This window comes from Eubalaena glacialis, chromosome 15, assembly GCF_028564815.1.
Source record: "Eubalaena glacialis isolate mEubGla1 chromosome 15, mEubGla1.1.hap2.+ XY, whole genome shotgun sequence".
NCBI classification, from domain to species: domain Eukaryota; kingdom Metazoa; phylum Chordata; class Mammalia; order Artiodactyla; family Balaenidae; genus Eubalaena; species Eubalaena glacialis.
This window is the reverse complement of record NC_083730.1, coordinates 91,056,177-91,069,710: the sequence shown is the minus strand read 5'-3', so window position 1 is coordinate 91,069,710 and position 13,534 is coordinate 91,056,177. Positions and strand designations below refer to the sequence as shown.

At 40.7% G+C, this 13,534-nt stretch overlaps 1 protein-coding gene across 1 annotated transcript in view; it reads left to right on the top strand.

Moving 5' to 3' along the window:
• Window positions 1-13,534, top strand: part of TMEM132D (transmembrane protein 132D) — a 691,888-nt gene that overhangs the window by 307,370 nt on the left and 370,984 nt on the right. The window contains exon 3 of the mRNA XM_061169949.1: window positions 8,651-8,797. Within this exon, the coding sequence (XP_061025932.1) occupies window positions 8,651-8,797 (147 nt within the window). The remainder of the gene's footprint in view (window positions 1-8,650; window positions 8,798-13,534) is intronic.

Sequence of the window (13,534 nt, the reverse complement as noted above, 5' to 3'; positions counted from 1 at the left end):
TCATAGCATGTGTCACCAAAAGGTCAGATGGCTTTCTAGCCTGTGCACGCAATTCCCAATTTATAAATGACTGCGTTCAAAACGTTGGCTTCTACAAGGATTATTTACAACACAAAACATTTTTACATGGCACTCACCTTCTAAAAATACTAGCTTTAGCCCTGGGGGCCACATGTGAGAAGTGATTCCTTTTGTCTTTGTAGACCAGTCAAATCAGTATGAGTTTTGGGGTCCCCAAGGCCACCCCTGTGTTTGATGACTTGCTAGGAAAACTCAGCAGGACTCAGTGTAGAGTCACAATCATGGCTAAGATTTATTACAGCAAAAGAACACAAAGCAAATTCAGCAAAGGAAAAAGGCACATGGGGCGGAGTCTGGGGGAACCAGGCACAAGCTCAGGAAAGTCCACTCCCAAGGAATCATACAGGATGCCCTTCATCCCTCCAGCAATGAGTTATGACAACAGGGGTAAACTGTTGTCTGTCTGGAAAGCTCATGCAAGCCGGGGGGCCAAGAATTTTTACTGGGGGTGGGTCCCCTGGGCACCATTGCCTGGCAGGCACCATACCTCCAGACCACCAGAAAGAAAGCAGGTGTCCAGCAGCAACTATATTGTTTGTACAAAAAACATAGGCTCAGTGTTCCCCTCTTATTAAGGAGTTGGGGGACCCCTCCTGAAATCCAAGTTTCCAGATGCCAGTCAGGGGCCAGCCTTGCCAGTAGGCCTTTCTAGGGCAGTGGTCTCAGAGCTGCAATGTTAACTCTTCTGCACAATATGTCTTCAAGTTGTTTCTGTGGGAGAGAGCGTTCTTAGTTCCAGTAGGCATGTCCTTTTCTCGCCAAGCGCCAGTCCTAAACACATCATCTTTTCCTCCCGCCTTGCTCCTAATATCAGGGGGTGGCCTGGATCATCTCCTCTGATGATAAGAGCAAGGTTTTAAGAGATGGACTCAGGACCCACCTCCTTGCCTCTGTGTTCATACAGGTACCACGGTTGTAAATCTGGGGAGTGTACCTCCTCCAGGGCTGCCCCTCCTGGCAGCATCTCCCACCCAGTCACCCATCAACCTGCCCCATTTGTCCCCTGGCTTTCTTGCTTCAAAACCCTTTTTATTTTCCTCAAGGGACTAAGAAAAGAAAACACAACAGGAAACATGACTTTTTGCAGCAGTTTATACATCTAACTGTTTGCGATGTATTGCATTGTCCTTTTACTATATCCCTTCCATTCCATATATGTTTTTATTTTAACATTTTTATTGGACTACAATTGCTTGGTAATGTTGTGTTAGTTTCTGCTGTATAAAAGAGTGAATCAGCTATACGTATACATATATCCCCATATCCCCTCCCTCTTGCGTCTGTCTCCCACCCTCCCTATCCCACCCCTCTAGGTGGTCACAAAGCACCGAGCTGATCTCCCTGTGCTATGTGGCTGCTTCCCACTAGCTATCTGTTTTACATTTGGGAGTGTATATATGTCCATGCCACTCTCTCACTTTGCCCCAGCTTACCCTTCCCCCTCCCCATGTCCTCAGGTCCACTCTCTACGTCTGCGACTTTATTCCTGTCCTGCCTCTAGGTTCTTCAGAACCTTTTTTTTTTTTTTTAGATTCCATATACATGCGTTAGCATATGGTATTTGTTTTTCTCTTTCTGACTTACTTCATTCTGTATGACAGACTCTAGGTCCATCCACCTCACTACAAATAACTCAATTTCGTTTCTTTTTATGGCTGAGTAATATTCCATTGTATTTATGTGCCACGTCTTCTTTATCCATTCATCTGTGATGGACACCTACGTTGCTTCCATGTCCTGGCTACTGTAAATAGTGCTGCAATGAACATTGTGGTACATGATTCTTTTTGAATTATGGTTTTCTCAGGGTATATGCCCAGTAGTGGGATTGCTGGGTTGTATGGTAGTTCTATTTTTAGTTTTTTCAGGAACCTCCATACTGTTCTCCATAGTGGCTGTATCAATTTACATTCCCACCAACAGTGCAAGAGGGTTCCCTTTTCTCCACACCCTCTCCAGCATTTATTATTTGTAGATTTTTTGATGATGGCCATTTTGACCGACGTGAGGTGATAACCTCATTGTAGTTTTGATTTGCATTTCTCTAATGATTAGTGATGTTGAGCATCCTTTCATGTGTTTGTTGGCAATCTGTATATCTTCTTTGGACAAATGTCTATTTAGGTCTTCTGCGCATTTTTGGATTGGGTTTTTTTTTGATATTGAGCTGCATGAGCTGCTTGTATATTAATCCTTTGTCAGTTGCTTCGTTTGCAAATATTTTCTCCCATTCTGAGGGTTGTCCTTCGTCTTGTTTACGGTTTCCTTTGCTGTGCAAAAGCTTTTAAGTTTCATTAGGTCCCATTTGTTTATTTTTGTTTTTATTTCCATTTCTCTAGGAGGTGGGTCAAAAAGGATCTTGTTGTGATTTATGTAGAAGAGTGTTCTTCCTATGTATTCCTCTAAGAGTTTTATAGTGTCTGGCCTTACATTTAGGTCTTTAATCCATTTTGAGTTTATTTTTGTGTACTGTGTTAGGAAGTGTTCTAATTTCATTCTTTTACATGTAGCTGTCTGGTTTTCCCAGCACCACTTATTGAAGAGGCTGTCTTTTCTCCATTCTTGCCTCCTTTATCAAAGATAAGGTGACCATATGTGCGTGGGTTTATCTCTAGGCTTTCTATCTTGTTCCATTGATCTATATTTCTCTTTTTGTGCCAGTACCATACTGTCTTGATTACTGTAGTTTTGTAGTATAGTCTGAAGTCAGGGAGCCTGATTCCTCCAGCTCTGTTTTTCTTTCTCAAGATTGCTTTGGCTATTCGGGGTGTTTTGTGCTTTCATACAAATTGTAAAATTTTTGGTTCTAGTTCTGTGCAGAATGCCTTTGGTAGTTTGATAGGGATTGCATTGAATCTGTAGATTGCTTTGGGTAGTATAGTCATTTTCACAATGTTGATTCTTCCAATCCAAGAACATGGTATATCTCTCCATCTGTTTGTATCATCTTGAATTTCTTTCATCAGTGTCTTATAGTTTTCTGCATACAGGCCTTTTGTCTCCTTAGGTAGGTTTATTTCTAGGTATTTTATTCTTTTTGTTGCAGTGGTAAATGGGAGTGTTTCCTTAATTTCTCTTTCAGATTTTTTCATCATTCGTGTATAGGTATGCAAGAGATTTCTGTGCATTAATTTTGTATCTTGCTACTTTACCAAATTCACTGACTAGCTCTAGTAGTTTTCTGGTAGCATCTTTAGGATTCTCTATGTATAGTATCATGTCATCTGCAAACAGTGACAGCTTTATTTCTTCTTTTCTGATTTGGATTCCTTTTATTTCTTTTTCTTCTCTGATTGCTGTGACTAAAACTTCCAAAACTATGTTGAATAATAGTGGTTTTGTGGGCATCCTTGTCTTGTTCCTGATTGAGGAAATGGTTTCAGTTTTTCACCGTTGAGAACGATGTTGGCTTGTCATATATGGCCTTTATTATGTTGAGGTAAGTTCCCTCTATGTCTACTTTCTGGAGAGCTGTTATCATAAATGGGTGTTGAATTTTATCAAAAGCTTTTTCTGCATCTATTGAGATTATCATATGGTTTTTATCCTTCAGTTTTTTAATATGGTGTATCACATTGATTGATTTGCGTATATTGAAGAAACCTTGCATTCCTGGGATAAACCCCACTTGATCATGGTGTATAATCGTTTCAATGTGTTGTTGGATTCTGTTTGCTAGTATTTTGTTGAGGATTTTTGCATCTATGTTCATCAGTGATACTGGTCTGTAGTTTTTTTTGTGACATCTTTGTCTGGTTTTGGTATCAGGGTGATGGTGGCCTCATAGAATGAGTTTGGGAGTGTTCCTCCCTCTCCTATATTTTGGAAGAGTATGAGAAGGATAGGTGTTAGCTTTTCTGTAAATGTTTGATAGAATTCTCCTGTGAAGCCATCTGGTCCTGGGCTTTTGTTTCTTGGAAGATTTTTAATCACAGTTTCAATTTCAGTGCTTGTGATTGATCTGTTCATATTTTCTATTGCATCCTGGTTCAGTCTTGGAAGGTTGTGCTTTTCTAAGAAATGTCCATTTCTTCCAGGTTGTCCATTTTATTGGCATATAGAGTTGCTTGTAGTAATCCCTCAAGATTCTTTGTATTTCTGCAGGGTCAGTTGTTGCTTTTCCTTTTTCATTTCTAATTCTGTTGATTTGAGTCTTCTCCCTTTTTTTTTTTTTTTAAAGATATGGCAATTTATTATTTATTTTTTATTTATTTATGGCTGTGTTGGGTCCTCGTCTCTGTGCGAGGGCTCCCCCCAGCCGCAGCAAGTGGGGGCCACTCCTCATCGCGGTGCGCGGGCCCCTCACCATCGCGGCCCCTCCCGTTGCGGAGCACAGGCTCCAGGCGCGCAGGCTCAGCAACCGTGGCACACGGGCCCAGCTGCTCCGCGGCATGCGGGATCCCCCCAGACCAGGGCCCGAACCCATGTCCCCTGCATTGGCAGGCAGACTCCCAACCACTGCGCCACCAGGGAAGCCCCTCCCTTTTTTTCTTGATGTGTCTGGCTAATATTAAGTTTATCAATTTTGTTTATCTTCTCAAAGAACCAGCTTTTAGTTTTATTGATCTTTGCTATTGTTTTCTTCATTTCTTTTTCATTTATTTCTGAGCTGATCTTTATGATTTCTTTCCCTCTGCTAACTTTGGGGTTTTTTTGTTCTTCTTTCTCTAATTGTTTTAGGTGTAAGGATAGGTTGTTTATTTGAGATTTTTCTTGTTTCTTGAGGTAGGATTGTATTGGTATAAACTTCCCTCTTAGAACTGCTGCATCCCATAGGTTTTGGGTTGTCGTGTTTTCATTGTCATTTGTTTCTAGATATATTTTGATTTCCTCTTTGATTTCTTCAGTGATCTCTTGGTTATTTAGTAACGTATTGTTTAGTCTCCATATGTTTGTATTTTTAACATTTTTTTCCCTGTAATTGATATCTAGTCTCATAGCGTTGTGGTCGGAAAAGACACTTGATATGATTTCAGTTTTCTTAAATTTACCAAGGCTTGATTTGTGACCCAAGATATGATCTATTCTGGTGAATGTTCCATGAGCACTTGAGAAGAAAGTGTATTCTGTTGTTTTTGGATGGAATGTCCTATAAATATCAGTTAAGTCCATCTTATTTAATGTGTCATTTAAAACTTGTGTTTCCTTATTTATTTTCATTTTGGATGATCTGTCCATTGGTGAAAGTGGGGTGTTAAAGCCCCTTGCTATGACTGTGTTACTGTCGATTTCCTCTTTTATGGCTGTTAGTATTTGCTTTATGTATAGAGGTGCTCCTATGTTGGGTGCATAAATATTTACAATTGTTATATCTTCTTCTTGGATTGATCCCTTGATCATTGTGTGGTGTCCTTTTTTGTCTCTTCTAATAGTCTTTATTTTGAAGTCTATTTTGTCTGATTGAGAATTGCTACTCCAGCTTTCTTTTGATTTCCATTTGCATGGAATATCTTTTTCCATACCTTCAGTTTCAGTCTGTATGTGTCTCTAGGTCTGAAGTGGGTCTCTTGTAGACAGCATATCTACGGGTCTTGTTTTTGTATCCATTCAGCCAGTCTGTGTCTTTTGGTTGGAGCATTTAATCCATTTACATTTAAAGTAGTTATTGATATATATGTTCCTATTCCCATTTTGTTAATTTTTTGGGTTTGTTTTTGTAGGTCTTTTCCTTCTCTTGTGTTTCCTGCCTAGAGAAGTTCCTTTAGCATTTGTTGTAAAGCTGGTTTGGTGGTGCTGAATTCTCTTAGCTTTTGCTTGTCTGTAAAGGTTTTAATTTCTCTGTCAAATCTAAATGAGATCCTTGCTGGGTAGAGTAATCTTGGTTGTAGGTTTTTCCCTTTCATCACTTTAAATATGTCCTGCCACTCCCTTCTGGCTTGCAGAGTTTCTGCTGAAACAGCTGTTAACCTTATGGGGATTCCCTTGTATGTTAATTGTTGCTTTTCTCTTGCTGCTTTTAATATTTCTTCTTTGTATTTAATTTTTGATCATTTGATTAATATGTGTCTTGGCGTGGTTCTCCTTGGATTTATCCTGTATGGGACTCTCTGCACTTCCTGGACTTGATTATTTCCTTTCCCATATTAGGAAAGTTTTCAACTATAATCTCAAATATTTTCTCAGTCCCTTTCTTTTTTCTCTTCTTCTCCTGGGACCCCTATAATTTGAATGTTGGTGCGTTTAATGTTATCCCAGAGGTCTCTGAGGCTGTCCTCAATTCTTTTCATTCTTTTTTCTTTATTCTGCTCTGCAGTAGTTATTTCAACTATTTTATCTTCCAGGTCACTTGTCCGTTCTTCTGCCTCAGTTATTCTGCTATTGATTCCTTCTAGAGAATTTTAAATTTCATTTATTGTGTTGTTCATCACTGTTTGTTTGCTCTTTAGTTCTTCTAGGTCCTTGTTAAACGTTTCTTGTATTTTCTCCATTCTATTTCCAAGATTTTGGATCATCTTTACTATCATTACTCTGAATTCTTTTTCAGGTAGACTGTCTATTTCCTCTTCACTTGTTTGGTTTGGTGGGTTTTTACCTTGCTTCTTCATCTGATGTGTATTTCTCTGTCTTTCCATTTTGCTTAACTTAGTGTTTGGGGTCTCCTTTTCACAGGCTGCAGGTTCGTAGTTCCCGTTGTTTTTGGTGTCTGCCCCCAGTGGATATGGTTGGTTCAGTGGCTTGTGTAGGCTTCCTGGCGGAGGGGACTGGTGCCTGTGTTATGGTGGGTGGGGTGGAGCTTGTCTTTCTGGTGGGCAGGGCTGCATCCAGTGGTGTGTTTTGGGATGTCTGTGACCTTAGTATGATTTTAGGCAACCTCTCTGCTGATGGGTGGGGTTGTGTTCCTGTCTTGGTAGTTGTTTGGCATGGGGCGTCCAGCACTGGAGCTTGCTGGTCGTTGGGTGGAGCTGGGTCTTAGCGTTGAGACGGAGATCTCTGGGAGAGCTCTCACTGAATGATATTCCATGGGGCTGGGAGGTCTCTGGTGGTCCAATATCCTGAACTCGGCTCTCCCACCTCTGAGGCTCAGGCCTGACACCAGGCTGGGGCACCATGACTTTGTCAGTCACACGGCAGATGAGTGGTTTATTACCGAAGATATTAAAGCACAGGAACCAACAGCCAGATGAAGAGATTCATAGGGTGAGGTCGAGAGCAAAGAAACGTCAGTCCTCTTGGAGTTTGGAGCCCAGCATGGTGGCACGTGGTGGCATGCTTCTTCACCACCCTGGCAGCTCTCTGAAACCCCTCCTTTTGGATTTTAATGGTGGCTTCACTACACAGCCATGGTTGATTAAATCCTTAGGCATTGGTGATTAATTCAACCTCCGGAACCTTCCTCCTCCTTCTGGGTAATCGGGGAGCGGGGGTGGGGGGGTCCCATATATGTTTTTCCACTTGAAATCTCTTAGAGAAACATTAGGGCCTACTAGGAAACCAGTTTTGCTGCACATCCTTCTGCCTCTCTCATCCAGCTTCTCTGATATCCTAGAGAAAAATCTATAAGCATGTCACCTGTCCCTTTCCGTGAATGAAGGAAGGAAGGAATAAGTGAATGGAGGAGAGAAATAATAAGCCAAGTCTGTGGTGGAGGGCACACCTGCTTTGGCAAATTTGTCTAAAGTCTGAGCAGATGTTAGGTCTCAGGACAGGTACTGGCCAGTGTTGGGTAACGAAGGACTTGAGTAGGTCAAATAAGTGGCTTCAGCACCAGGAAGTTTTATGTGATGCCACGGAAAGCACTGAGCCTGGTTGGACCGGCGCTGTGGTTGGGAGCCGTTTCATATCCTGGGTCACCTGCCGCCTGATCCCCCGGTTGCTCAGCTGGTCAGTGAAAATGAAAATGGTACTGACCTCACAGGGCGTGTGTGAGAGTGAAATGAGATAAAACTGCCGTGAACTCAGAAGAGCGCCTGGTTTTTTGTGACAGTGATGATGATGGGATGATGGTCCTGGTGATGACAATGATGATGATGATGATGTCACGGGAGGACCACAAGCGTAGAAGTCAGGCGCATCTGTGCACCTCTCAGCACCTGTGTTTTGTTATGAACCATCATGATTCCCGAACCTGTCTGAGCTGCAGCCCCTCCCCACCTTTGAGCTTGGAACATTGCTTGGGAAATTAGATGAGATAATACAGAGGAACGGTCCATCAGTGCCTGGCATGGAAAAGGCATTCAGTGAATGTGCATTGTTATTTTTAATTCCACTTTTGCAGTGTTAATGAATTTCCTTTTTCTATTTAGTTTTAACAGTCTAAGGGTATTCAGTTAATTTTCTTAAAAGTGAAGTCTTCCACTAGCACAGCGTTACTCTATTTCTTTATGTGACTGATGCTTGCGTATGTCACTGTACTGTTCCTAGCTCCTCTGTTAAAGGAAGGAATGACTGGGGGGGGAATTAGGGCAGATGGATTGGAAGGGGATTGCCAATGTGTGATTAAATTCTATTAAACATGAGCTTACACCTGGCAGGCGACAATGGGCCATTAAGTGCACTGTGTCCCCAGAAGCAGCGGTAACCCAAGGATGCCCCAGAGCCGTCTCAGCTGTGCATTTGTTGTCTCCAACAGGGTAAAGGTGATGAAAGGCATGAACATCATTGGGGTGAGAGCCAGCAGCCCTTCCGTGTGGGAGGTTAAGAAGAGCACGGATTACGCTGGGAAGTACACACCAGCTGTCATCGTTTGTCAGAAGAAATCGACTGGCTCGGAAAACAGGTGAGTCCCAGCAGCCTGCCATATATTCAGATTAGCTGCAGCGGTGGCCTCCTTTTTCCCAAATTTGCTGACAACCACTTTCACCGCGGTTTTCACTTGGGGTGCGTCGTCTGTATTGTTAGTGCTTCCAGGTGAGATGGATAGAATCCTTCACTTGGAAAAAGGTGGGCTATTATTCACAGTGGACCTACTTACAATCCCAGCACAGCTCCGGGTCACCTGCAGGGATTACTCCATGCAAATGGAATTTGTCTTGAAATGATGTTCCACTGCAACACGGCCTCTTTCTAATCCATATGATTAGGTAAAACGAAAAGTCTGGGCAGCTCTGATAAAATGGCCCATTTTGCAAGTGTTTCAAACAAGAGTTTGTTGTAAAACAAAAAACAAAACACCCAGAGCTTGTAGATCTCGTGGCACACAAAGGTGCCTTCCACATTTGCCGTGTCGATTTAAATATAATGCGTGGATTGCATTTTGTGCTGGGATTTTCTGATGGACCTGTGACTGATCTGCTGTGGAATTATAGGGAATTGTGACTCTGTCTCTGATACCCACCAAGTTAGAAACAGTCTATTCACAGCTGGGCAGAGACTTGGAAACTCAGTGGTTCTTGATTTATTTCTGTTTCCCGAAACCTCGTTTGTGGCTCCAAGATATTTCTGATCTGGTCACCTGTTTTTGCCACTTTTAGGTTGGTTGATTTTTGCTCTTTATGTTGCTGGCAATTGAAATAATTGTGAATGGACCAATCCTAGGTATGTAGCATTATTTCAGGAGTCAGCTTTTTGAACTTTATAGCTCAATGTTTGGAAAATATTTATTTTCCATTATTTATTCTAATATAGAGGTCATGAATCTCAGCTGACGGCTATTCTGCTTTTTGGGGGTTTATTTCCAAAGAGCATTGGATGCCAATTTGGGGGTGATGTGATGTGGATTTCCCTCTGTCCTCCTCTGTTTCATATGGGTGCTCTGGGATTTGGGTTATCAACTGTCAAGCTCTGGCCTGTGACCTTCCTTTTGTGACCAGTGTTTCAAGATTTTTTTCTTGAAGATTTGCTTGTAGAGCAGATGAGAGGGGAAAAGAAGTCTGTATCTGAATTCTGCCCCAAATGTTTACATAGTAATGCTGTGCCACACGGAGTACCTTCATGAGCTTACAAATAAGCTCACTTCCAAAGGTGTCTGTGCCAGTGATATGATTTGGGAAATAAGATGCCACCTCCATGAAAGGTTTCCTTTGTGTTGCGAAGTTAGCAAAAATTAGGAAGGATAGATAGATAGGCAGATAGGTAGGTAGCTCGGTAGATAGATCATGATAGATAGGTAGACGAGATGGATATAGATAGATAGATAGATGATAGATAGATGATAGATGGATAGATATTTTACTATTCTTTACCAGAAAGAGTGGGGGGATTTGGGAGAAGTCTCAACCAATGTGCTGATTTTCCCTCTTGTTTCTTCTTGCCATTTACTCTGCGGATTAGTGGGAGTAGTAGTGATTGTAGTGTTATGTATGAAATGCAGAGAGATTTGAACCGTTTTGAAACAGTTTATTACATTTCTGGCTAAGTATTCATTCAGGTCGTCTTGGGCGTGGAGAAATAAGGAAACTTTCCCAGGGCAGCTGATCCCCATTAAGGTATAAAGTGTCAGCTGCCTTTTTATAGATCAGATAAGGCAGGCACTCCCAAGGGGTTTTAACACTTCCTTAAATGAAACAAAAAATCAACAGCTCTAGAACATATCGAATCATACATAGGTGTGGTCCTTGCCGGTTTTTTTTCCCTTTCATCTGTACCAGTATCTTCTTTAAGAAACAAATTCCCTGAATGGACTATCAACCTAGTCCTTCAAAGGTCTGGTATCAGCATGCCATTCACTATGGAGAATATTCCTTATCCCTTTGTAGATTCTGATGTCAGTTTTCTATTTCCTGCTATGGGTCTAGATGATGGAAGAAGCATATGTACACACACAGACATACACAAACACACATATGTATGTCTATGTATGTAATATATGTGTATGTGTATATATAGAATACTATATGTATGTGCATATACAGTACATTATGTGTCTTTGTAATACGTCATATGTATACATAGTATATATATAGTATATGTACTCATAGTTTGTGTATACAGAACATATATATGATATAGGTGTTTAAATATGTGCCTATATACACATGTACATTTTTATGTGATTTATGTACTCACATATGTTATGATGATGCAGAGGTTTATTCTCTTTTTTTTGGAATCCAGTTCTTACACTGAAGCCAGGAAGCCTTTGCGTAATGAGGAAGCTGTGGAATGCAAGCTCTTTTAGTTGGGGAACCGTGTCGGTCTGGTTGGTAGCTGTTCGCAGTCCCTACAGCAGCATCTGGGACACATGAGCCTCTCCATAAATACTTGTTTAGTGATGTTCTAGAATTAGACTATATCTCTGTTACTCTATGTATTATGATGCAAATCTGTACGTACACGTATTGAATGGCCTCTGATACACCTGTTCAAAAAAGGAAGGTGCACAACAGCATCTATATTGATGCCCCATTTGGGGAAAACCCAGAGAAGAATACTTTTTCAGCAGAGGGACTAACAGTGATTTCTACTGGGAGGAGCTGGCAAGTTGGGGGAGAATGCTGCACGTAAGTTACTTTTTACTGTGAGCCATTCGGGCTATGATTTTCTTTTTACTATGTGCATGTATTACCATTTAATATAATTTATACAGTTAAAATAGACTTTTTTGAATACGATACATTCATTTCTATGTTCAACTTTTATCCTCACTTCAAAATTTTTTTATTTCACTTCTGTCTTTATGGAATTAAATACAGAAGAATCATGCTGCACTCTCTGGGATAGTGAACGGACCAGGAGAAGATCTGTTTCTCTTTTCTTTGAAGGATAATTGGAGAACGTATTACACAGTGGATGTTTTCACATTAGTAGGTTTTGCTTCAGAAGCTGTTTTGCTTTATACCTTCTTCCCACTCTCTTTGACGTTCAGTTATTCTTTAAAGTCAGCATCAGATCATCGGGATGGAAAGAAGGGAGCCTTCATGAGCTTGAGAGTCATGGATTGTGTATTGCTAATAATGCACCGTGGATTGTGAAGTTGCCTTCAGGAAGTTAAGTCCCTGTGACAGGTGTAATTTTATGGATTAAGGAGACACTTGTGCTAGTGATGACCTCAACAGGAGTGAGTGCAGATTCTTATCTAAGTTGAAACGCATCCTTTGTTTTTTGAAGAACTTTGGTTTTTGAAAGCCTTCTCATCACAGTATTAACGTATGAATGTTACCCACAGCTATCAGATCTGTGTTGACTAAGCACTGCCAGGGAATACTATGGAACTGAAGCAGGATAACTAATTACGCTCCATCCATCAAATTCCATTTGACATTTTCTGAGTCTTGCTGACTGTTAGAGCACTATGTAAACTTAGATAACTATGTAACAAAAGTCACATACTTTTTATTTCTTTGTTCTTCTCTGCACAGATGAGTGTTTTCCAGAGTTTGCCACAGTTGCTATTTAAATGACTTTAGGTGGTACAGAGAAATGGGGTCAAATAAGCTTGAATGACAGAAACATATATGCTTTCCAGTTCTCCAGCAAGACTACTGATTGAAGAGAAATTCTTCTCTTTTAGGGGCTAATATGTCTATAAAATCTCTGTCCTTTGTTAATAGATTGTAGACAAGCAAGAGTACATAGTTCGATTTAATCCTTTTTCATAATTATCTGTTTATAATCCTTCACACTATACTGCTTTTCCATTTATTCATAGGTAATTTTGTTACCGAGTTCAAGCTTGGACCGCTCGCCACACGGCAGGCCAGTAAATTGACAGACAGGTTGTTGGGGAAAGGGATAGTGACTTTATTCGGAAAGCCAGCAGACCGAGGAGGCAGTGGGCTAATGTCCCAAAGAACCATCTTAACCTGAGTTAGAATTCAGGCTTCTTTTATACTAAAAGCGGAGGGGTGTGGTTGGTTGCTGCACACTTCTTGGTGCTGGAATCCTTTGTTCTTGCAGCTGTCCATGTTTCTGTAAACCTTACACTCTGTTCTGCAACTTTTTATCTCTACACCAATGGAAAAATGTTATACCTTTAAAGGTCAGAGCCTTGAGAATGGGTTATGTTGTATATTTCAGGTTCTAGGCAAATGCTTAACTTGTAGCAAAAGCAATAGAATACAGAGGTTAAAGTAAAAGAGATACAATATGGATTCAGATTTGTTTTTCCCCATTACAACATGTTTCATTTTAAAACAAATATAGCTTAAGTAGTAACATGAGGTGCCATAAATAAAAAGTGATATTTAAAGTATACAGAGATGAGATTACAATCATGAATGTATGTTCAGAAAAATGTATGCTGGCATGATAACTCCATCTCATAATACATTTGTGAGAATTAGGTTTGATTATTTAATAAGAGTGACTTAACAAAATAAAGTGACTTAAGCAAAATAAAAGTTTATTTCTCTGTCACATAGAAGAAGCCCTGATATAGGCAGGCCATGGCTGGCATGGCAACTCCTCAGTACTATCAGGGTCCCAGGCACCTATCTTTCCTTAACACCATATTAATGCATGGCTTTTATCCTCATAGATTAATATGGCTGCTGGAGTGCCAGTCATCACATCTGCATTGCAGGCTAAAGAAAACTGACAGAAAAGAGCCTTTGCCACTGGATCAATTCCTTTTAAG